At 39.4% G+C, this 26,320-nt stretch overlaps 1 protein-coding gene across 1 annotated transcript in view; it reads left to right on the forward strand.

Annotated features, from left to right (window-relative positions):
* Positions 1–26,320, forward strand: part of adamts17 (ADAM metallopeptidase with thrombospondin type 1 motif, 17) — a 174,604-nt gene that overhangs the window by 59,266 nt on the left and 89,018 nt on the right. The window contains exons 6-8 of the mRNA XM_072381119.1: positions 3,172–3,329; positions 14,237–14,280; positions 25,897–26,002. Coding sequence (XP_072237220.1) covers positions 3,172–3,329; positions 14,237–14,280; positions 25,897–26,002 — 308 coding nt within the window. The remainder of the gene's footprint in view (positions 1–3,171; positions 3,330–14,236; positions 14,281–25,896; positions 26,003–26,320) is intronic.

Genomic DNA, 26,320 nt, shown 5'->3' on the forward strand with positions numbered 1-26,320 from the left:
TATCAAGAATATAGTATTGTGTTTCATGGCTGCACCATGTAAGTTTATGTCCATATTATCGACAAAGAAGGGGGTACTATTTTTATAGTGCTACACTGCTCCACTAGAGAAAATAAAATATTGGATTTACTGTATGTAAATACAAGAGATTCAAAGAGCTCCTCAACCTTTCTCCACTACAAAAAATCAGACCACAATCTGGTTTGCCTCACTTCCAACTATACATTTACTGTTAAGCAGCAACCTGTCACAGTACAAAGAAGATGATCTGCAGGGGTGCTTTGGATCCACAGCCTGGAATGCACTCAATGAGCCACATGGAGATGATATCAGCGCCATGACCGGGTGTGTGACAAACTACATTAATTTCTCTATAGAAAGCGTTCCCCTCAAGGACATTTAAGGAGCCTCTCTATTAACAAGCCCTGGATCATAAGTGAGACAAATACTCAGGTGGCCAAACAATGCCACTGGTAAGCAGGTGGACTGGTAATGACTGGAGAGCAGACCCAGGCAAATGGACAGAAAAGCAGGAGGCAATAAGTCCCAACACAGATGAATGAGATGTGTAATTGGCTACTTCAGGGGGCCACACCTGCAGCAGGTAGGTGCAGAGGTGAGAAGAAAAAAGGAAAAACCAATAGATCCCAACAGTACACCCTCCTCAATGGGAGTCCCAGGACTTGTCAGGATGGGAGCAATAAAAATTAGAGATGAGGTTAGGGTTCAGAATAAAAGCCAGAGGGACCCATGACCTCTCTTCAGGTCCATAACCCTCCCAGTCCACCAGGGACTGTAATCCATATCTGCAGTGGCAGACATCCAGAAGACGACGAAAGATAAAAGCAACTGTGATCAATGAGTCGGGTGGGTGGTGGGTATCTGGAAGGAGGGTTCAGATCTGAGGTAGTGATGGGTTTTACTTGAGAGACGTGGAAGGTAGGATGAATCCTCATGGTTCTTGGGAGTTTGAGACAGACAATTGTGGAATTGATTATCCTTTCTATGTCAAATGGGCCAATGTATTTTGGGGAGAGTTTATTTGATTTAATCTTGAGAGGTATGTTGAGAGACCTTGTCTCTAATACAGTAAGGTGAGGCCTGTTAGTGGTCGATGTAGTTCTGAAATCTTTCTACAGATCTGAGTAATGCTACCCTGGTTTGTGTCCAGGTCTTGCGACACTGGTTTAGATGATGCTGAACCAAAGGAACAACCAGATCATGTTCCTGAGATGGAAATAATGGTGGTTGGTATCCAAGTGGACATTCAAAGGGGGATTTGACAGAGGCAGAGCTGATGAATGAGTTGTGTGCATGCTCAGTCTAGGTAAGATGCTCAGACCGGGAGCTCTGGTTAGATCCTGTGACACAGTGGATAACGGTTTCTAGTTCCTGATTAAGCCGTTTTGTCTGTCCATTGGTCTGGGGATGGAAGCAGGAAGACAAGCTAACTGTAGCACCTAGAGCTCTGCAAAAGGCTGACCAGACTTGAGAAGTGTATTTAGGGCCCCTGTCACTAATTGTTATGAGGGATTCCATGTAACAGAAAAACATGATTAACTAGAATATCTGCGGTGTCAGAAGCAGAAGGAAGTTTAGGTAGGGCAACAAAGTGGGCTGACTTGGGAAAATGATCAATACTCATGAGCATAAGTGAATTCTCCTGGGAAATGGGGAGACCACTGACAACGTCTAAGGCAATATGAGACGATGGGTGACTGAGAACAGGAAGAGGCCTAAGGTATCCAACGGTAAGTTAATGGTGCCAGTTGGAACCAGCCAGGACAAAAGCACTGGTGTCAGCTGCAATTCACCAGAACGAATTCTGAAGGAAGGCAAAAGTTTGATTATTACCATGACTCCAATGACTCCATTGAGGAACCTGGGATTGCATAGAGGTAGTAACAAATAACTTGTTGGGAGGACCACCACCTGGATCAGGCTCGCACTGTAGAGCCTGTCTTATCTTATCTTCAATCTCCAAGGTATGCATGGCAACCACTCTAGAGGTAGGCAGTATTGTGGATTGAGGCTAAACAGAAGAGAACAGACAGGACAAAGCATGTAGCTTGACATTGTGTGATCCGGGACGGTTAGTAATGGTGAAATGAAATTACCCAAAAAACAAGGACCAGTGAGTTTGGCTGCAATCTAATTCAATTCAATTCAATTTTATTTTATTTTTATAGCGCCAAATTACAAAGAAATGCCATCTCAAGGTACTTTAAAGATACAATCAAATTCAAGCCAATTAGAATCCTATCAAATACAATTTATTAAATTCCAAATTTTAATTTAATATAGGCGTTTAGCTGACTGCCGATAGGCAAGGTCTTTATTGTCTGTTCAGACAATAAAAGGGTGTTCAGCTTCCTCAAGTCAATGACTTCATTCTTCTAAAGCCAGTTTAATGGCTAACAGTTCACGGTTGCCAACACCATAATTATTTTCCACGGGGGTCAGTCGACAGCAAAAACCCCCCACAGGTGTGAAGTTTTTGATCTCATTAAGCTCCTTGAGATAGCACAGCCCCAACATTCCAGGCATCAACTTCAATTATGAACTGTCTGGTAGTATCTTGTTGAGTGAGTATGGGTGCAGAAACAAACTGATTTTTTAGCTCAAGAAAGCCTCCCTGGCTTCTCCAGTCCAGGAGAAGATGATATTGCTGGAGATTAACCTGTTAAGAGGGGCAGCAATGCTGCCGTAGTCCTTAAGGAAGCATCAGTAGAATTTTGCAAAACCCAAGAAACATTGTAGCTGCTTGCAATTGTCAGGGGTTGGACACTCTGCTACTGCTTGAACCTTGGAATGATCTGTGTTTTATCCGTTTATATTATCTCTCACAACTACTTTGGTGCCCAGGCATTGACTGTCCATCCATCGTCTACCCGCTTAAGCCAATTCAGGGTTGCAGGGGGGCTGTAGCCTATCCCAGCTGTCATGGGGAAAAAGGCAGGGTACACCCTGGACAAGTCACCAGTTGAACCAGAATATGCTTTAGAAAATGGGTTTAGGAAGAACTTATTACAGAGATTTTAGCATCTAATTTTGTTCTGTTTATATTCTTCTTTTTTGTTTGTTTTTGAACATATGATGTGAATACAAAAGGCATTGTGGGAATTTATAAAGGATGGATAAAGTTTACTTAATGTATCCATATCCCATCAGGAAACATTAAAGGTGGGCCATCATGGAGAAAAGTCTCTTGAGAGTTTCTGTAACTGGCAGCATCAGGAGTTTGGGATGCCTCGTTATCTTGGTACCAACCACATTACTGGTGGAAGGGATGACATCCCACCAGTGGATACTGCTGTGCTGGTCACAAGGTATGCAGCCTGCATTTCCACAGATGAATTAATGTTAATTCTGTTAAATATGATTTAATCTCTCTTGTTTAGACAGCTGGTTTAATTCTCACTGTTGACCATGTGTCACTTGTTCTAGTCGTATAAAAGGTAGAAGACTTTATAGGTAATGTTTCATATTTTTTAACATTTCCCATCATGAACTTTAGGGCTAATATTTCTCTCTTTTTTGGTTATTCTCCTCCTGCCTAAAATGGCTAAATAGGAAGATACAGAGAAATGAAGAATAACTCCCTGAAAGTGCTAGTATTTATGAATCAGTGACTTATAAAATGTGAGCTAATTTTCTACTAAGTCACAAAATAAATTGAATCAAATGGGGAAAAAAATATTGGAAATATTAAGTGAACTTTTAAATTAATCAACAACATTTTAGTCACAGAATAGCATAGAAAATATCAAATGCTGAAATGAAAATATTTTACTATTTCATAAAAAAAATATTATCTCATCTTAAATTGTTATGGCAGCAACACATCTAAAAAAAAATTGGGACAGGTCCATGTTTGCCACTGTGTAGCATCTCTTATTCTTTTAACAACATTTGTAAACATCTGGGAACTGAGGAGACCAGTCAGGCTGTTGAAATAGATGCATCAAGAGCTGCTGCCATTGCAAGGCGTTTCCGAATTTGTATGATACAGCTTTGACCTGCATTTGTGGATGGCACGGTAAATTGTGTTCACAGACATGATTTCTGGAAGTGTTTGTGAGTCCATGGAGTGATTTCTAAGTCAGAATTATGTCTGTTTTAATGCACTGCTGCTTGAGGGCCTGAAGATCACAAACAGCTTATATTGACTATAAGCTCTATCCTTTGCACAAAAAAATGACTCCAGATTCTCAGAATCTTTTGATGATACTGTAGATTAGACTTATCCTGGCAGCCTCTCGGGGAATTTATTAACAGGGACAACAATACTGTGCCTGGATGCTATGCGCCGGCCTTATCGGCAACTCTGTGTAGCTCTGAATTTTGTTTGTCATTGATATAATTATATGTCATTTTAGTTTTAAGCTAAACATTTTTAGTGATCTGCTTTTTATTTACATTTCGTTTTATTTTTAATTTTGTGGCAATGTGCACCGCTACCAGTAGAGCAGTGAACATGAGAGAGGAACTGTTGGCACTGTCAAGGATTGGATGCGGAATTAGGCATCCAATTCTGACCGAGCAAAGAAAGCTGTACCGTGGATGCAGAGCTGGAACAAAACTAAAGGCAAAGAGGGACAACAGGAGGTGGAGGTACAAGTCTTTTCTGCCTTCGCTGATTACGGGAAACGCTAACTCGCTACCAAACAAGTGTGATGAGCTAGAGGTGCTTGTGCGGAACCAACAGCTGTATAAGGAGAGCAGTTTGATCTGTCTGTCTGAGTCCTGGCTGAACGACAACAAACCAGACTCATGTGTGGACATATCCGGCTTCACAGCTGTATGAGCATAAAATAAATAAAAGCATTGCAGCAGGGAGCAGAAAAAGCATTAAATATATATAAAAGAGTATAAACAGAAAGAAATAAAATAATTAAAATGAATAAAAACAAGCAACAGTCTAGATAAATTAAAAGACACCGTGCAGATTTCATGCATAGACACATGAGAAAAGCAATGTTTTTAACCTGGATTTAAAAATGTCTCCATTTGGTGACAGTTTAATCTCCTCTGGCAGTTTGTTCCACTTGTTTGCAGCATAGCAGCTAAATGCTGCTTCTCCAGGTTTAGTCTGGACTCTGGACTGGACCAGCTGACCTGAGTCCTTGGATCTAAGGGCTCTGCTGGGTTTATATTCTCTGAACATATCACAGATGTATTTTGGGCCTAAAGCGTTCTGGGATTTGTAAACCATCAGTAGGCTTTAAAATCTATTCTGTGACTGACTGGAAGCCAGGGTAAGGATTTTAAAACTCAGTAGACAGGAGGTCTGGGTTTAACTGTTTTGGAGGATTTGTGAGTTTTTCAACCATAGCAAACAGAGTTGGAGAATTGTTGGTATTCTTATTAATCAGTTCAGATAAATGCAGCTCTCTGGCCTTGTACAGCTCATTGTTAGAACTACGCAGGGTTTGTTTGTACAGCTCATAGTGAATCTGAAGCTTTGTTTTCCTCCACTTATGTTCAGCTTTCCTGCATTCTCTTTTCAGGTTTTTGGCAGTTGTGGTGTTTCTCCATGGTGTTTTCTGCTTGCTTCAGGTGCTCTTGATTCTTATTGGTGCAACAGCATCCATTACTTTAAAAGTTTTCAAGTTGAAATTATCCACAGAAGAAATTCTTTGGCATTACCATCCGTCATATTATCTATGAGAATGTTAAAATCCCCGGTCAAGATAAAATGGTTCAAATCCGTTGAAATAACAGACAATAATTCATCAATAAAACTTGCACAGTATACTGGAGATCTGTAAATGATTAAGGACAGAATTTTAGAAACGCCCTTTAAAATAAAACTAAGATATTCAAAAGTCACCAAATGAGATCTCTTTACACTGGAATGTATCTTTAAATAAGGCAGCTTCTCCCCCACCTTTCCTCCCATTTCGGCATTTATCCATAAAACTAAAATTTGGGGGTCCTGTTTCATTAAGAACAGTAGCATTTGTGCTCTCTGTTAACCATGTTTCTCTCAGAAAAAGAAAATCTAATTTGTGTGAAATGATGAAGTCATTAACTAACAGGGACTTATTGGACAGAGATCTAATATTAAGTAGAGCGAGCTCTGTGGAGTGTACGTGGTACCGTTAACAGGAATCCTACTGGGTCCCAGCTTGTTCTCAGAACAGCTGTCAGTAGTCTGACTACTATAGCAGGGACCCTGAACGCATCATGGCAGGTAATCTTTGTTTTGAACTCTGCTGCTGCTCCTTGAACATCCTGCACAGGACAGATGATGTAAGAGCAGGGGGTTTCCTGGTAGATGGTGGTCGCTGGAGTCCTGGCTGGGATAGAGACATCCTTTGGAGACCTTGGGTGATGTGGAGTAAAGGGTCTGGTGAGGGGGGAGAGCTGAGGGTTGTTTGCCTCTTTGCTGTGTCCTCCACCCTTATCTGTACACTCATGTTTGAGTGTGCCCCATAGTGACAAAGTCTCTCCAACAGCAGAGAAAAGTCTTTCTTCAGGATCTCAGAGCCAGTCTTCCTTCTCAGAATATGTCCTCACCTTGGTTGTGGCATTTGGGCTTCTCCTAATGTTCTGGTTAGCCCTTGGCTGAGTTTTGGGGCCATTTCTCTTGTTTTTATTGTTTTTTTGTATCACATTCATCATCACATATTGTGTTTGGAATCAATGGATCGTATCTATTATGCAATGGTACTTCAGGTGGTGGAGTGAGTGCTGGAGGTTTAGGTTTCATGCTGGGTTTACCTCTGCAATGGACAACATGAGACCAGGTCCTGGCTGGGGTTGATGACTTTGGTTTGGCACCAACACTGTTCCAGTAAGAGATATCAGTTGGACCGGCCGGTTTGGGAGCTTCACCAGATATTCCAGTGTCATTTGGACACATCCAGGGAAGTGTGTCAGCCAGGTCTGCAGCGTGAAGCTCCACATCAGCTGTTACCTCGTGTAAAAAATCTGAGTTAGTCCTTTGGCACATGAAGGCTCCACAGCCTGCAAAGGAGCTATAATAGAGTCCTTCGCACGAATGTCTTGCAGCGTTTCAATCCTCTTCTTGAGCTGTGTTATCCTCACAGAGAGTCACTCACACTCTGTGCAGCTCACTGATACTGCAGGGTTAGGAGACACTGTTCTGTCCAATTCTCTTTGCAAACAGGAGGGCTAATACCATTTAGAAATATACACTTAAAAGAAAAAGAACAAAATCATATCCAAGACTGGTGGAAAGAAGTAGAATGATATAAAAGCAAATAGAGCAGTAAGCAGCAGGAGGAAGCAGATATGCGTCTGAAACAGTTTCTTCTGTTGGTTACGATCTATAAATATGCCATTTTGTGAGCAGGCCTGGGATGAAGAAAAGCCTTTGGCATATAAAAAAGGTGGTACCACTAATTTCTATTAGCATTAGTGGCTAAATGGCTAAAGCTTGGCTGAAACTGGTTAATCAACAGGACAATGATCCCAAACACAGCAGCAGATCTACAGCAGAATGTGTGAAAAAGAAAAGAATCAAGGTGTTGCAATGGTCCAGTCAGAGTCCAGACCTCAGCCTGACTGAAATGCTGTGGTGGGACCTTAAGAGAGCTGTGCAGAAACCAATGCTGCAAACCTCAATGAGCTGAACCAGCGCTGGAGAGAAGAGTGGGCCAAGATTCCATTGACCCATTGGCTTAAAATTCCACAATGATGTGGAATAAGGTGGAAGCGATTACTTGAGATATGACTGCTAAAGGTGGTCCAAAATGCTGTTAAATAATGGTGTAGACTTAGTTTTTCACACTGTTTCTGCATTTTGTCTCAGTTGTTGCTCAATAAATAATGGTGTAGTGTAATATGTCATGAATTGTTGTTCATCTGAGGTTTTACTAATCTATGATTGAAAGGGAGCATAATTTCTTATTCAAATTATTCTATATCCTCTTCTAAATGTGTTTGGAACTTAGACTAAAAGAATGTTTGGCTGGAAGCCAATAGAAGATGAATATTGAAACATATATGGCAGTACCTGTGCCACTTAGGTATGTCTTTGAGCATTTTCCTCCACTTAGGTCTTCCTCAGATACTTGAAATATTTGGAAATGTTTGAGAATGTAGACCTTCACCTGTTGGGCATGTTCGATGGTATCATGTTTTTTTTGGAATCCACTCAACATTCCCTTGATAAGTCACATTGGGAAGTGAATGTGTTTGTAGAGTTAGATTTAAAAAATCAGGAGGCACCAGTTGCACGACGTGATGCATACACACACACACACAAAAAACTATTTATACACAAAGGAAGAATATGCAGTGAGAATATGCACAGTTCTTCAGACTATGAGTTCTATTGCTTTCATAACAAGTCAATTCTGATATTAGGTGGAAACAGAAAAGAGGTCACATAATTTACCATAAGAAAATATAACAACTTAACAGTAAACTTAACAATTCTTTATCTAAGTTACAGGGGTGTGATGAGATCTTTCCAAACTTCTATCTGTGACCTGAGGGGGCAGTAATGTGCCTTTGTTATCTCTAGCCTTCCAGAACCTAAAGCAGGAGAAGGAAAAGAAGAAGAGGGGGCAGGGAAGCAGCAAGCAGCCAGAATGAAAATACCGGTATTACCATTGAAGATGCCCCCGCCACTCTCAAATCGTTTGTTTGGCAGCATTTTGTGTACCTGGCGGAAATGATAAATGGCAGTAAAGTGACTGATAAAGACACGGACAATATGCAAGCCTTGTATGAAAATAATGCTGTACACCGCAGTGATTCAAATTGTGGAAGGAGAAGTTTATTAAAAGCTCCTGCTTACATCATGCATGTAAAGAGTTATAATAAAACATTTCAAAATGCATGTGCAACTTGGTTAAATAAGTCTGTTGGTCCAGTCATATATTTTGTCATTGTAGTTTTCTTAAAACCTCGTTTTGTCCTCGTGAACCCAATATGTCTCGTCTCGTGAGCTGAGTGTATCGTCACACCCCTACTAAGTTATTTTAATTTTGTTTGAAATATTTAATTTCCATAATATAATCTTATTTCCAGTAAATGTTGGTGCAGACTGCAGCCATGCATCTTGCATAATGCTGTTGGAAAACCTCTCCAATGAGACTTTAACAAGAAAACAAATATTTGGAAGTTGTTCTGAACTTCTGGCAGCAGATCGTCTCAGAGGCTTCCACAGGGCTATTTAAGAAAATAGCAAACATCCCATAATGCATTTGTACATCTGTGTCTCCTGATTAACTCCATACAGATTGTATGAGACAGAGACCCTTGTCACAAACCTGAATGTTATTGCATATATAGTTTTTTACGTGTGACCACTGGCCTTGCAACTTGACCTGATTATTATGGTTGGTGGAAAATGCAGACTTAAACGTTTATTCCCAAAATGTTGTAGGAGGCTGTTGTGATATTCATGGTGGAATGCATGCATCAGCCCAAATCAGCGAAAAAGAACAGCCCAATGCCGTAGTTATAGCTGCATCATTGAGAACTCGTAAACCACTTAATTTTCATTTGTGTAACAGAAATTATTCCAGTCAATCCCAAAAAACACCTGTAGAGTCTCCACAGGTTCCACAGACCAGTTCTGGACATTTCTAATGATCACATGTTGCTGCTGCGACAAGGTAAAGGTAAATTCCAGTCTCATATAGTCGCTACTCGTGAGTTCTCGTGAGGGCATGGATGAATCATTCAAATAGTCGAGCTTTGTTACTATTTGAATTTAAAGGCTAACAACTTGGGTTAATTATCATTTTAACAGCAAATTCTCTCCACACCCACCGCATACAGTCTGAAATGTAAGAACAGGGCAGATCTTATCGTTAGGTCAGCTCCGAACCACAGATAATCGCCAGCGGGTCCAACTGGATCTCTCGGTTCTGCGTCTCGCGGCCTTCGTTGTGGTTGACTTTCAGGGACTGGACCGGTCGCTTTCCTGCACCGGACGGCTTCTGGTAGCTCAGAAGATGAACGGGGTTAGTGTGTCGGAATTCACCACAAATAATGAAAAAACTGTCCAAGGGTGGAGTTGGTTTTGGTTGCTGACCAACTCTGATGAGGTGAACTTAAATTCAAAGATTGACAAAAAGGTTGACAAGCTGAACGCTGGCTCCTTTTGGTGATCAAAAATAGGTGAGGAGGCTGCAGCAGCAGAGTTTAAAACATGCTATAGAGAGGAGACAGGATGACGGACGAACAAAAACGCAAAATGTATCTTTCTACTACATTCTTCTCTTTCTGTCTTTGTTCGGACCTTCTTCTTCCATCTCATCTTCCTCTCCTGCCATTTCCAAAGACTCTCCGCCAGACTCTCATTCCATCAATCTTAAAACTCTCTGCTCTTCACCTTCTCTTCTGATCTGGACTCTTTTCTGAACTTTCAATATTCTCTAATCTCTTTTCTTTATTCTTTATTCTGACTTTTCCTCGTGGTTTCCGGAGTTTGATTCGCGGAGGCGGGGCTTGACGTAGGCCTACGCTACACTTTCAGCCAATGGTATGCCTGAAACTGTTGTGACGTCTGCCTGGGCGTATTTTGTAAGGCGAACTGCAACGAGGGTGCCTCAAAGCAACTCGACTCCCTGCATTCCTCCGTCTTATGAACATTTGTTCAGAGGATTTTAAAAACACCATAACTTGTTAAGATATAAAGGGTAAAGATATAGCATAAACTTAGGATATAAAGACATAAAAAACAACATAACATAACATAACATGATGGTTATGAGTCTCAAAATTCAGATAGATATCTGTAAAGTTATGACGTATGAATAACGAACCAAACAATGTTATTTTCCTGTGTTAAACACAGAATACAATAAGAAAGAGCTGTGTGTGGAGTGTAACACGCACATTGTGGGTGCGGGCAGTAATGGTCAGAAATTCAGCAGGAGCAGGATGAAGAAAACATGGATAGAGTCCCGCGCAAGGCTCTACTCCAGCACACCTGATTCAAATTAATGGGTCAGGTCTCTAAGCTCTGCAGAAGGCTGAGGAAGACCCATTCATTTCAATCAGGTTTGCTGGAGCAGGGAAACATGGAAAACATGCAGGGCGGTGTGCCTTGAGGACAAGGATTGGGAAACACTGAGATACACCTGCATTGCGAATGCAGCTTCCAAAACTGTGGTCTGAAGGTTGTCGGTGCCTGTTGTGGCGTTTATCAGAATACCCGCTGGTGGAAGCCAGCAGTGAGGGAAGCTGTCAAGTTGAAGAGGTATTGAGCCTATTGGTCTTGGTTGTCTCGGGGTCATCTGAAGCAGCTGACAGATATCAAGTGGCTAAAAGGGCTGAAGGCTGTTGCTGAAGCTAAAACTCTGGTATGGGAGGATTTCAAAGGAGCTATGGACAGGGACATTTGGTTGGCTTCAAGAATGTTCTGGCAAGGCACTCAGTGACTCAGAAGGGGAAAGCAGGGTCTGTCCCAGGTTGTGCTTGGCTTGTGTGGAGAACTGCTGACCTGAACTGAAGATATTGTTGGGCTGTGTAAGGAACACTTTGAGGATCTCCTCAATCTGACCAGTGTGTCCTCCATTAAGGAGACAGAGTCTGAGGACTTGGGGTAAGACTTGTCCCTCATCTTGACAGAGGTGGCTCGGGTACTTAAAAATTTTCCAGGCACTAAGGTGCCCTAGGGATGGACATGATTTGTCCTGAGATGCTGAAAGCTCTGGACAATGTGGGGCTGTTGTGGAAGACTGGTCTCTTCAATGTTGCATGGAGGTATGGGACAACACCTATGGAGGTAGTGCTTTTCACTTTTAAAAAGAGGGAGAGTGTGTTCTTATTACAGGGGGATCACACTACTCAGCCTCACTGAGAACGTTTACTCCAGGCTGTTGAAGAGGAGGTGCCAACATATTGAAATTCAGGAGGAGCACTGTGGTTTTTCGTCCCAGGACATGGAACAGTGGAACAGATCTTTACCCTGGTAGTGTTACTGAGGGCGTCATGGAAGTTTTACCATCCAGTATACAAGTGTTTCATGGACTTGGAGAAAGCTTATGACCGTGTCCCCCAACACCTGCTCCTCGGGCACTGTGAATGGCAACATCACATATAGACTGTTATTGTCTCACCTTACAAAGACAGTGAACACATGGGCGGCTGTAGCTCAGGAGGAAGAGCAGCCGCCCACCTATCGGAAGGTCGTGGTTCGACTCTGGCTTCCCCAGGATACATGTCGAAGAGTCCTTGGGCAAGACACTGAACCCCACGTTGCCTCCCAGTGTATCACTGGGGTATGAATGTGTGTATGAATGATTAGAAAAAAAAAAAGCACGTAGTTAAGAATCTCAAGACGTGCTGTATGAATGTGTGTGAGTGGGGTGAATGCAGCATGTAGTGAAGCGCTTTGAGTGGTCAGTTAGACTAGAAAAGCGCTATACAAGTACAAGTCCATTTACCATTTTAAGATGCTTTGCAGATGTATGCTTTCCAGGTAGCCACACACCCAACTTCACAGATAAGACGTGATCAAAACATTTCAACTGGGAGGCATTCAAAAGGATGCCTTTATCCACTAAAACAGGCTAGTACAATATTCTCATTACTACAGATACTGCCCCGGTCTGTCTGTCAGTGTCATTTAGACATTCAGTGTACATTTGGACCCTATGCCCCTTACGCCCTTGGAATGTCAGATAATCTCTACCTGCTGTCTAAGATGGGAGTTGGACTGGGGGCTTCACCAAACATTACAATTTTACCTTGTTGGCAGATATAGGCTGTTTTAAAATCAATTAAAAAAAAACTATACCATGGTCTGGGCGAATACTCAATTTTGATTGGCTGGAGGCTAGTTGGTAACCAATACAACTGTTAGAAAGATTATATAGTTATACTATGAGAAAAGCTGCAAGAATAAGAGTTTCTGTGATGGGGGGAGGCCTCTACCTGTCTTTTGGTTCTCATAATACTATGTAATAATATGTCTGAACTCGTCTTCCCATAACATTAAATGGATAGTAATGCCTTTTCCCATAACATTGAACGTCCCTTTCCCATAACATTGTGTGGCCAGCAAGCATAAACAATATAAATAGAAATAGTACCATTCAGACAGACTCAACGTTACATCACAGTTTATTTCTCACAATGGCAAAAAGATGAGTGATTTTATCATTTCTTTTAACTTATTTCGTGAATATGATAACTTTGAAGACTGGGATGCAGCAGAAGAAGAAGAAGAGAGAAGTGAATATGAAAAGAAAACGGAAGAAGCGACCCAAGGAGGTGACGCCAGTGGAATTGAACAAATTAGAGGATGACAAGGAAGAGATAAACACAAAGAAAACCACAACATGGACAGTTAACACTAAGAGACTTCCTGGCTGACAAAGTCATGGACGTCAACTTTAAATCTCCGTCCATCAAATGCCACGATGACGGACATGCCAATATTGCTTTCAAATTTTACAATTAATGGTAATGTAGCATTTAATTTTAAATAGTGCGTTAATAGTTAAGTTACCTCCGGCATACTGCCATTTCCTGTCTTTCTGTCTTGCATACTTAGGCTACTTGCTTGCTTTCCTTTCTACACATTTGATGATCCGAGTGAATGGCTGATAATATTTACTGTAATAAAAACTATTTAGGAAACTATCTGTGGACTTTGATTCTTTGAAACAAAATTTTGCATCATCCTCTGGACACATACAAGCGTAAAGTAGCGCATTGGCCTTCTGAAATTAAACTTTGTATCATGTAACGTAACGTTAAGCCGTCACCTCATTTCCCTTCACTGATCAACTGCTGCGGTTGAGTCGCTCTGGCCACGTTGCTTAGCAACGTCTTCATAGGGAGATATTAAATAGAATAGAAAAAGCCTTTATTCATCCCACAGTGGGGGAAATTCAAATTAGTCGAGTAGCTCAAAAAATTATAAATATTTACAATGATTGCATACTAGACAACAACAATAATAATCAATGACGAAATAAAGAAATTTGAGAAGAACATGTTAGCAGTCACTATTATTATAAATAGTCCTCTCAGCTGTGACAACACAGTCACAACACATGGACTATACGGAAGCATGAACCTTGCTTCCGCCAAGTCCATTAATTTCTGATAATGGACACCTTGGAGGGCATTATCCCTTACTTAGTAAATCAATTAGAATTCTGGATCACTGGAATTGTTCAATTGGAATTGTAAAATTTGTTTTCTGAAAAGTTGGGTATATTCTAGTTCTTAAAATAAGAATGCAATCTCTGTAATTTGATTTACTCAGTGTCGTTAACTCTGGTTTCTCTTTCAGGACAGATTTCTGTGTTCATAAAGACGAACCCTGTGATACTGTTGGTGAGTACCATTATATGTTTTATTCCTTCCTTCTTTAAGTCTTTGCCCCTTTTACACTAGTAAACAACCTGTAAATACATACAATAAAACATCTGGCTTTTGAGTACAATGTGAAAGTTTTTTTTTTTCTTTCATAAAATCAGTTTTTAATCCAGTATCAAATACAGTTCTAATGGGTTCTAAACACTTATCTTCAGTGAGATTCTACAAGAGAGACTACAGGAATGGGCACAGTCAACTTTTTTCTTTTTACAGTAGTGCAACAGGTTTTGGAGGTTCTGAAAATGATGGGAGAAATTGCAGACAAAAAGAAAAGACTGATTGGCAACTCACTCTCAGTCCTGCTGTATGGACTGACATCCATTGTTCAGTCAACAATGATAAACTAGCCTAATCATGAAGGAGAACACACTGTAAAGAAGAAAAAAAAAGGTGAAGGCACTGGCAGGACAGATTTCAAATTTACTGTAAATTACTTTGTCAATAACTGGATCACAGAACTACACACAATTACTGTAAAAATACAGTCAACTTTACAGTCAAAATGAATTAAAATACAATATATTATAGTTGATAAATGCCCATCATACTGTAAAATAACATATATGTCAAAAAACCTGCTAAATAAGATAACTTTCAGATTAATCTCTGCAATTTCACGATATACATTACTTATTTTAGGAAACAGCCCAGTCCATTTACAGTAATTTCATGTTAGAATACTATTTCTTCTATGTACAATAACAAAGTTGTTACATAAAAACAAACTAGGTTCATAAAACTAAAGGTAAATGTCTGAAAAATTACAGTATTAATCTGTTATTTTAGAGAATTAGTATATCAAAAAACAACCATTAGACAATGGAAAAACAAGCTAAATACATAAAAAAAATAGCTACATGGCCAGTCCCTATAAATTAAGGGTATTTTAGTATTGTTTTCATGGAATGGCCTCATCTATCTAGAGTAATTTCCTGTCTAAATATTGTTCTTTCATGTACAATGAGAAATAATGTGTAAAAATGGTATAAATGCATTAAATCAACGATAAATGTCTGCCCATTTACAGTAATAATCTGTGCTTTTGTAGAATTATAAGATTTAAAATTGTTCACTGGACAGTGGGAAAAAAAGGCAGAGTACATTACAAATACATCACAAATAGCTGCATTTAAGGCCAATCCCTTTAAATTAAGGGTGTTTTGTTGTCATTTCATGAAACCGTCTTGTCCATCTACACTGATTTTCTGCATAATTGTGTTTTCCCAAAGTAAAACAACAATGACGCAATGTATAGACAAAATATGTACCTTTAATCAAATAGGATTTTCTTCACATTTACAGTATTAGTTATTTTAGTGAATTGGACAATGGAAAATTAAACACTGTACATCAAAATACATTAATAGGTGTATTTAAAGATAATATCTGTAAATTTACGGTATTAAACAATCATTTTAGTAAACTGAACACAATCTTAAAAAATTTAATTTGACAGAAAAACAAGGATAGTAAGTAATCACACATTAAAACAGCTAAGGCAATCTCTGTAAATGTAAAGTATTCAGCAGTTACTTTATTGTTCAATATAGAGTATTACTTACAAAATATTGGGTTTTTTTATGAACAATCCCTAATCATCAGTATGTTATCTGGGAAAACATTGTTTTTTTAAAAAAAAAAGATGAAAACTAGCTGTGCAGACCAAAATTTGCAAAGCTGTGACTTGAATACCATGGAGTCCAAATAGATGCATAATATGGAATAGATATTTCTGGCGGTGGACACATGGACCATAGTTATTAACAGAAAAGCATTGCAGATTTAGCTCTTTTCACAGGCCAAGTTTACAATAAATAAACACTACACCAGTTTTATCCTTTAATTCATCATTTTTATATTGTACTGTCCATACTCCAAGTCCAAAATATTCAGCAGCTGCTCCTGTGCTCTCCAAGTTACATTGACTAGACCTCCATAAACATTAATTGCAGGGTTAAACTGGAAACAGAAACATTTTTCATCTATAAGACATCAGCATAAGAACTACATGTACATGGAGAGGGCCGACTTTATGTCCTATACTACAGCCAGCCACCAGGGGGCGATTGAGATGTTTTGGCTTAACTGGAGCAGCTGTCATGCTGTCCATCATACTGGATTACGAATGTACTATTCATCCTAAGTACGTCAGATTGAGTATGTCATGTTTGCTGCATAGTATGTGGTTTATGTGTGCAAGAAACTCCCGAATGTATATTAACTATCAAGAATTTTTGAATATGCAGTGAGAGCTGACTGCACATACTCAATGCATTGCTAGCCTGATACTCAGACAGAATTGCCATTTCGTTTCACTGCATTATTCAGTCTGACCGAGCTCTCATAGCAGCCGTTACCATCGCAGCTAAGTGTCAAAGCAATTTCTCAAGATACAAGTTGCTATGCACAACTTTTGGAGACAGAAGGACCTGGTTTCGCCCAGAAGCCATTAAAAGGAATGTGCAAGGGTAATACAACTCTGATACAAGGTGTCCTGAGAGGCCAGACGATGGGGTATATTTCATCCCCGACATCTGTTATGGAGGTTTTCAATCGCTTCCTTCCTTCCTACCTCTGATGAGCAATGAAATAGAGAACTTTACTTTTTCTGCCGGCCGGCTAAGTTTTTATTCCTCGTTGCAAGGAAAAAGATCAGTCAGTCCACACCATTCAGCAGCAATGGGTATGAAAAAGTTCAAACAAAAGGAACCCAGAACATTTATACCTGAGGAGGGTGCTTTGTTCTTTAGGTGTGTCACCACACCTCCAGGGGGGGTAGGATGCAGTTTTGATGAGAAACAGGAGGTTAAAACAATTATCTTGTCTGAGTGTTAATTAAGAGGTAGATAGTTTAAAACAATTAGCGTGTCTGGGTGATACAAATGGTTAATGTGGACATAAAATTTACCATCACACATCCCATTTCCTAAACCACATCTAAACAGAGCTAAATGTGGTGGTTGTTCCACAATTGTGAAGCACAGGAGCAGCTTATGAAGACAATCTTTAGACTTAGTTCATGGCCATAAAAGTTTGTTACTATTTCTTGCAAATGAAACAAATGTAAAAATAATTTTAGAATACATTCAATTTGGGCATTACATACTGTCCGTGAGAAACTTGTCAGATAATGTCTGTTTACTTGCTTGGCTGCTGGCCCACTGAGCATTTCTAGCAAAGCCAACAACGTACCACTTTACTTCCAAACTAAGAGACACAGAAGAGCAGAAATAAAGACTGATAAATATTCTCTTTAGAGATTACAGTCAGCACATTACTCTACTACATGCTGCTATCGCTGTCCCTGGGCCGTCTTTGTGTGTTTGATTTTCTGCAGACTCACCCTGATGTAACGCGTCACTGCACTCGGTCAGTTGTGTTTGAAGTATGAAAAGTAGACAGCGCAGAAGGCTGGAATTAAAAAAGAGGAAAGCTCTGGAAACAGATGCAGCTAAATATGCAAATATTTGCAACTTTTTCACTAAAACGAGCTCGCGGTTTGTCACGTCAAATGAGAGGACGATGGAACAGGTAAGGCAATATGTTGACCTTTGCCTGCAAACCCCTGTTCAAGTTAATTAATTATCAAGCCAATGAACTGTGTGGCACATAACGTAACGTTATATAATTCAAATAATAGTATGATGGATGCCGCATAACTGGGAAACTTTGTCTTGTAGCCCCACAGAGTCAGAAGATACAGCACCAAGCACCATCTATGAACCCACAAGTCCAGAGTGGACAGGATTACTCATTGAGTGAATATTATTGTGTAAATGCTGTAAAGAAAAAGGTGTCCAGAAATGCTAGATGATTCAGCATCACATTAATGAAACTCACCTGAATTGATCAGAAGGCTTTGTAAAAAGGGGAGAATTATGACCATTTTTAAAATGTGATTTAGTGTCAGAAGCAGAGCCAGGGACTGCGTGTGTGAACAAGCAAGCATTGGTTACAATATAACCACTTTCTATACCCAAACGATAGTAGAGACACGTTATACTTTTATCATGAAAAGTAAGATAATAAATACACAAAGCCCACAATTCAAAGGGAATAGGATGAAAGTAATATGAGTTAAACCTGCATATTATGTATTAGTGTTGGGAACTTTGAGTCTTTTGGCTGAATCGGATCATTTACTCTCGAACAGTAAATTGAACGAATCTTTGAACGAATCATTTTGTTCATTTTTCCAGCAGGTGGCGCTGTAGCCCTACTGTGGGCGTTGCACAAAATGGCCACGGTTCTAAACACTTAACACTGAAGGAAACATGGTTTGCTTCAGCTGAGCTGACAAAATACAATACACAAAATGCCACAAACAATTCAAACCATGTGAAAACCTGGGAAAGCAAATACACAATAAGGTGACTCTGTCTGTATCCTCCCTGCCATTGTTGTTTAAAGCCCGACACTGACTCAGTAGCTGTCACGTGACAAATTAACGAACGAGAACGATCCGTTCAGCCCTGTCACGTGACAGCTGGTAGAGAACAAGGGAATGTAAAACTCACATTCATTTTGACAATTAGTAACACAATTAAGTGAGAAAAAAAGTAACAATAAGTTCCCTAAAATGTTACATAGTGCATTTATTGTGTCTTATTATTATTATTATTATTATTATTTTATGGTGGAGTATAACACAAAATCAATATGTTGATATCATTTTCAAAAGTATCTATTCACATTATTAAATTATCATTTATCTATTTACACACAACACTATACATATCTACAAGAACCGAAGACCACTAATTAATTATGATTTCATGACAAATGAATGAACATCACAAATCAGACATCATTCATTTCCTCCTTCGTTTCTCAGTCCACAGTAGAGCCCTGTGCGGGACTGTTTTCTTCACCCTGCTCCCACTGAATTTCTGACCATTACCACCGCAATGTGTGTGTTACACTCCCGGCCGCAGCCGCAAAACTTTGAGAATTTATCCCGCACAATAAAAGAAATGCATTGATTTTGTGTCTTCTCCCGTCCCACAGGAGAAAACACGTCATTTTATAGGCTATTAATAAAGAGATTTACGGACAATTGAGAAACTTCTCCAAATATCACACTTGCCTTGCTTTGTCTTTGTGCTGTAAAGACCTTTTTTGAGCTTCCTTTCCACATCATTTATTGACATCCTGTCGCTAGGCTACATCCCGATCTCACAGTGTTTTTAGCCGCCAGCCGCCAGCAGTTGACTTGTGAACGAATCAAAACTGTTTCCTGTGCGAGGAGCCATAACCCGAGGAGTTGACTCCTGAACGAATCAAAACTGTTTCCTGTGCGAGGAGCCGTAACCCGAGGAGTTGAGTCGTGAACGAATCAAAACTGTTTCCTGTTCTGCTGACTGAGTTTATGCAGCTGCCGCCTGCCATGTGGCGAGAGAGGGTACTGCATGGAAATGAATTAATAATTTCTGTTTCCTGTCCTTCTGACTGAGTTTATGCAGCAGCCGCCTGTCATATGGGGAGGGAGGGTGCTGCGTGAAAACGAACGAATCACTCAATGAGACTACTCGTTACTCCCGAGTCATATAAAAGCTTAGTTAATATCGAACGAATCGTCCGCGAACGACACATCACTAATGTAAGGTCATAATTACATGATTTTAATAATAGCTTGTGTTCTAAAGTGGGCCGGTCTGAGGCATGAAACTCCAGGGCTGAAAATGAGTCCCACTCCGGCCCTGGCCTGGCTAAAGTTCGATGCGACAGGGTGTGCTAGAACTCTCTGGTCCTGTGCTGAAAAGCTGTCAGCCTGAAAAAGTTAACGTGCAGCCCTGCTGGTGAAAAACAGAGCAGACTCTAGGCAGGGAAGATAGCAGTAGGCAGGCTAACTGAGCAAGCTAATGCTAGAACAAAACTAATTAAAAAAAATTAAATCTCGAGTCTCTGCGGGACTCATGCAGGACGAGTGGGACATTACACAGAGCAGCATACAGCAGTTTGACCGCATTCAAATCACGGATAACAACTCTATGAACATACATCAGCAGAGAGCAGCACAGTTAGACTAACCTTATGGCCATGTTAGAAAACTCTTTGCACGTTAACAATTAATACTTCAGCTGTAAAATAAAATTACCTGGTTACCACCATTCACTTAGACTCAAAACTATACAAAACGATAGCTATCTGCTAACAGCTAATATCAACAATTTATTTGAGGGATGCTAACGTTAGCTTCAAGGCTGTCCACTTGAAGGATGAAAATGAATTAAAATATCGTTCACATGAGTTATCTGGGACACTTACCTCTAAAGGCACTTGGTTGACAATGTCTGTTGTGGCTGTCTCATACATCCTCCTTGAAGGTCATGCGCCCAATGCCCGTGAGGGCAGGTCTTTCACATGACTGACTCATGACACTCTGAGCCTGATTGAAGGACACTAGCATTGTCGTTCTTCAAACTTGGCCGGTTGGTCGTTATAGGCGGGACGAAGCAAAATGAAATAGGCGCCAACTTGGAAATTTGAATCTGCATAGTTTGATTGCAGAAGTGCGTTTCTAATTGAAATAAATATATTAATAAAATATTAAAAATGTTTTTTATTATTAGTTATTTTTGCGTTAACTAATGAATTCATTATTCTCTGACAAATTATTTGTCTCCCATTAACGCAGTTTTTATTATTTTTATTGTAAACGTCTGTTGCTCACTGGCTTTTATTTTGAAAAAGTTCATCGTGAGCGAGCCTAGCATGTTGCTTACTGCTGCGGTGCTCACAGGAAACAGTCAGTAAAAAGAAGAATGGCAGATGAAGCGGGCAAAACAAACATGGAGAAGGCTACGGAACTTTTACATGACCATTTTCATTTCAAAGTTCTTCCAGGCGCAGTCAACAGAGCCAAAGTCGTTTGTAAGCACTGCAACGTTGAATTGTCTTATGGGTACTTTACAGTCATATGACTGTGCAGTTCCAATAAAAGTGTGTTATTTGCTACTTAAGAATTCACTATTGGATTCTGTGTTTAATCGTGATTAATCACAGGAAATCATGTGATTAACGCAATTAAAGAAGTTAATATTTGCCCAGCCCTATTTATTATATTCTATACACACACACATATAAATATATATATTTTTTTAATTGCAACTTTCTCTCCCCAACACACACTAATGCCAGTTCACACAAAATAAATAACTTAATACACAAAATTACCATTTATGGTCTCCTTTTTCTTTCCTTTTTGCCGCCTCTAGATTGTTGTTGTTGACGCTGCTGCGTCTGTGCGTCATATGACGTCATCTCTGGCGATGTGCTAAATGGCTACCGTAATAACTGGTGTTTGAATCTGCGCGCATTTCCCCCATTCAGTGTCAAACTCGGGGACAGCTTTGACCGGGGACAGGTCACTCAAAACGGGGACGTCTGGTCACCTTAGTCATTGTGTACCAGTTGTATGCAGAATGAGTTTTTTTCTTTTTCAAATGCAGTATCTTTAAATTAAACATGACACTGTCTTTTACTTTGAATCGAAATAAAGGACAACCATACCTATTCAAATATACAAAAAAAATTATGCCCCGCACATAGTATTTACGTTCTACCATGCATTTTGACCAGTTAAACTAACAGAGTTGTACCAAATTACCAGTGTAGCGAATATGATAAATTAAAATAAAAGGGAAAAAAAACAGAAAAACTTCAGTAGCTATGAACTAGGTTTTTTTTCACAATGTACATGTCAGATAAAGTCTGACCTAATTGGTTTTATGTACTCTATCCAGTTTTCCCAAATTATTTTAAATCTGTCCACCTCCAGTCTCAAAGAGAAAGTTAACTTTTCCATCACATATATGTTGTACCTCAACCCAGTCCTCAACCTTATTTTCTGTCTACCAAAGTTTCTGATGCTGTTGATGCTTATAGAACAGAGGTTTTCAAATGGTAGGCCTCCCCTTGGACAAACCCTGACTTTTTTGTGTGAAAATTTGACTTTGTTAATTAATTAATTAATTAAATGTGTTATAAATATGGAGCCTGGTGCGTCTTTTGGAGAGAAATAAGTTAGAGCAGCTTCTCTCTGTTAGCATTACATTAGATATCGCTGGCAGTCCAGATAGTTTTAGCCGCAGGCTTGATAGCAGGCCTATCACTGATGTCAGATAGATGGAAAGAATGAATGAATGAATTACAGATATTTTTCACAGAAAAAAATGACAGAAATCACCAGTTACTTAAAGTAATTTTTTATGTCTTCGCTGTCACACCGCGGTGAGGTCTTTTGATTGTTAGTTGGTCTTCTCTTGTCATTTCCTGTTTTATTTTGAAGGATTAACTCTCCTCTCGTTCCAGGTCACTTGCTCTTCCTCTTGTGTCACGAGTCTGACCGTCTTTCCTGATCCCTGAGTGTTTCCACCTGTTCCCCATTTCCCTCCATGTGTATTTATCGTCTGCGTCTCCCTCTGTCCTGTGCCAGTGTGTTTCGTTACAAGCTTTGTGTGCGTACGTTCATCCTAGCCTTCCATAGCAAACTCAAGCCTTGATCCAAGCCATAGTGAGCAGCATTTTTCCCTCCAACAGAGTGGTTTTCATTTGTTAGTTTTGACTGATAGTAGTTTATTGTTAGCTTTTTATACAGCTGTTATATCTTAATTTGTAAGTCGCTTTGGATAAAAGCGTCTGCTAAATACAGAAACATAAACACATGAACATAAAGTTTAGCCTTGTCAAGTTTCATCGTCTTTTGGTTTCCTCCGTAAGGAGTGATTTTGATTTTGTTAACTTTGATAGTGCCTCCTTTTTTTTTTTATAGGAGAGATTTTGGTTTCCCTTTCGCTTCTTTAGTTAAGACAGCATCCTTAGATATTGTTAAAGTTTATAGCTCTTTTCGTTTTCCTCCTAGAGTGGAGAGATTATTATTTTGACAAATTTTATAGCCACACTTATAGGTAATGAGAAAAGTGTGTTAGAGTTTTTATAGCCTGTTTATTTCTCTGACATGGATATTATTAAGTGTTGTCAATAAGGAACTACTTATTGTGAAAATCCCTGCTCCTGTGTCCTGCCGGGTCGTGACATTCGTTATCATGGACAGCAATCTGTAAATTGATACCTCACAATTGCCATTGTGTCACGGTGCGTGGTGCGAGAAGGGACCCAGATGCAGTTCTTTCAAACGGAACAAGGTTTATTAACAAAAAAGGGGACAAGGAGCAAGAACAAAAAAACGCAGCTGAGCCGGATTATCAAAAACACTAAACTATTAAATAACAAAACCATGAGAAACAAAACAAGACTGTGTCGTGGAAGCATGAAGGGATAGTGAGGTAAGGATTCTGCAGTGACTGAAAGGAAACCAGAAGACTAAATACTGTGGAGGGAGTGATCAGTGAATGAGGTGCAGCTGTGAACAATGAGCCAGGTGACTTGAGTGAACCGAGGTGGCAGGGGAAAAACAGGACTAGAACATAACTGAAACCATGATTAAACAAACTGTGACATAACATTAACTTCTATAGCCGACTGTGACACATTGAAAACATAATATTAACATAATCTTAAATCATGGTAAATTACCTGGGACCATAATGGCAAAAATTTTAATTACTCCCAATATATCAAAATAAACAGGCATTTCACTGTTTTTTTTAAGGTAAAAAACAAACAAAAGTAAAGTTAAAACCTGTAAGAATACAGAATGCTTTAAAGTGCACGTTCCGTAAAATATTTTAAATTGTCTTTCTACAGTAATGCACAGTTAAAAAAACATGAAATCACTTCAACCACGCATGCTAAATAACCTGCAATTTTGTGGAAATAACTACACATTTCTGTCATTTTATATCCATTTCTTCATTGCAATTATTAGGAAAGATCTGTAAAATTATGTCACATTTTATGTAAAATTATATTTGAAAATGACAAACATGTTAAATTTCATAGTGTAAATGATGTTATTGGTAATTACATGTAATTCTAAAGGTAACTATTTAAATTACTGCTAGTATCTGTTAATTTGCAGTTTTATGGAAAAATGGTGATAAGCCTGTAAAAACATGCAGAAAATGGTATTAAAGTTAAAAAACAATATTAATGTAATCTTTCATTATGGTTAATTAACTGTAATTTAAACATAAAACCTAAAATATCTGTACCGTATTTTCACGACCATAAGGCGCACATAAAAGTTTTAGATTTTCTTCAAAATGTGCAGCGCGCCTTATAGTGCAGTGCGCCCTGTGCGTTGTTGTAAGGCGGACGTAGTAGAGAACACCGTGAGAACGTTAAAGGGTGAAGTGGGAGCGTTGATTGTATATAAAAGAACAGGTGTGTGCGTTATGCAGAACATCTCTGTTTCAACAACCCTGAAAATGGCAAAGAGGCACGCTTATTGAAGCACAGTTTAAACTGAAGGCCATCAGCTACGCGGAGGAACATGGGAATCGAGCAGCTGTGAGAGAATTTAAGATCAACTTGTTCAACCGTGTGTTTTAAATAAAGCACAAACAAACTCTGTTTTGCTCCCGATCTATTTTTAAATACAAAAACTTGTATGCTTGTGTGGATTGTATATAAAACTCGCGCCCTATAATTAGGTGCGCCTTATGTGTGTTAAAAACACAGTAATGGCACACAAGTTGAAAGAAGTGGCATTGGAGTGTGTGATTGAAAACCACCACTGTCTGCTTCTCCTCCTCCAGTTGCCCAGACTTTGTGTTTTTAATAACGCTTATCTGTAAACATGTGTTAAACATATAAATTGCATGAACAGAAAGAAGGGACTCACCTGTTGAGTAACGCACATTTCCTTAAACTGAAAGCCTTGTCGGAATGGTGGGACTTTGAATTTCGGAATGGGTGTTGCCACCCGAATGTGCAGCAGCCACTGCCATCCCACTGTTTTAACAACTTGGTCCAGTTCAACGCTGGACTGAAGGAACTGAGCCACAAAGAGGATCAGTTCCAGCTCTCAGAGCCTGAACTTCAGAGCAGGGAAATGTAAATGAGAAATAAGTTGTCTGAATTTATTTATGTATGTTCTCATTTAGCACTAGCTAAAGCTAACAGCTTAGGTAATGAAGATTAGGTACACCTACTTCTGAGGAGTCATTGGTGTTACTTTTTAAATGGTTTACTATCATTGTTTTGCCAATACTTTATGAATTGAATGCTTTCTAATTTAATGGTAATGTTCTGTAAAACCTACAACTGTGGAAAAGGTGTGTTTTCAGCATAGGTCCCAAATCTTTGATCCAAATTCTTAAGTAATGGCCATTTTAATGTTTTGCTTTTTTCCCTTTACCCTTTAGACTTGAGCAGGGGCCATTCTAAGGCACAGGGCACTGCACAAGAGACTGATACTTGTGTCCAGTCTTCTAAGCCAATAGTCAACTTTGTTATTTTGTCACAGAACTTTCTAAATTCCATCAACTTCATCCTTTGTGACTCCTCAATATATCATTAACATACCCAGCCTCCGTCTTACTGTTGTTTATCTGTCAGTTAACGTGTACCGAGTTAAACACAGACACTGATATCATACAGCTGTGTTAGTGCAGGTTTATTACTCAGCCTGTATAAAACTGACTGACATATCACTTCACTGTGTTACAGGTATTGCTTATCTGGGTGGTATCTGCAGTGCCAAAAGGAAATGTGTATTAGCAGAAGACAATGGCCTTAATTTGGCCTTCACCATTGCTCATGAGCTGGGACACAAGTAGGTTGTGGTGAAATTTAAACAAGTGGTTTTGAATAATATATCATGTTTTTATCCTTATGTCATATCATTATGCTATGAGAGGGCTGTAAAATGTTCTCATCACTGATTTAGAACATCACTTACAAAATTATTCAGCATAAAAATCATCTATATTTTCTATTTTTATTCATAAGCACAATCCTAAAACATACTGGACAAAAGATCAATTCATTGTGAGCCATATCCTGCCAACTAAGAAACTTTGATTGATGGGCAGGTAGTGTCTTTTTGGCTGATCTTAGCCATTTATGGTAAAACAGTATGAATCTGTCTTGT

Source organism: Leuresthes tenuis, unplaced genomic scaffold (genome assembly GCF_036924035.1).
Source record: "Leuresthes tenuis unplaced genomic scaffold, fLeuTen1.0.hap1 SCAF_2, whole genome shotgun sequence".
NCBI classification, from domain to species: domain Eukaryota; kingdom Metazoa; phylum Chordata; class Actinopteri; order Atheriniformes; family Atherinopsidae; genus Leuresthes; species Leuresthes tenuis.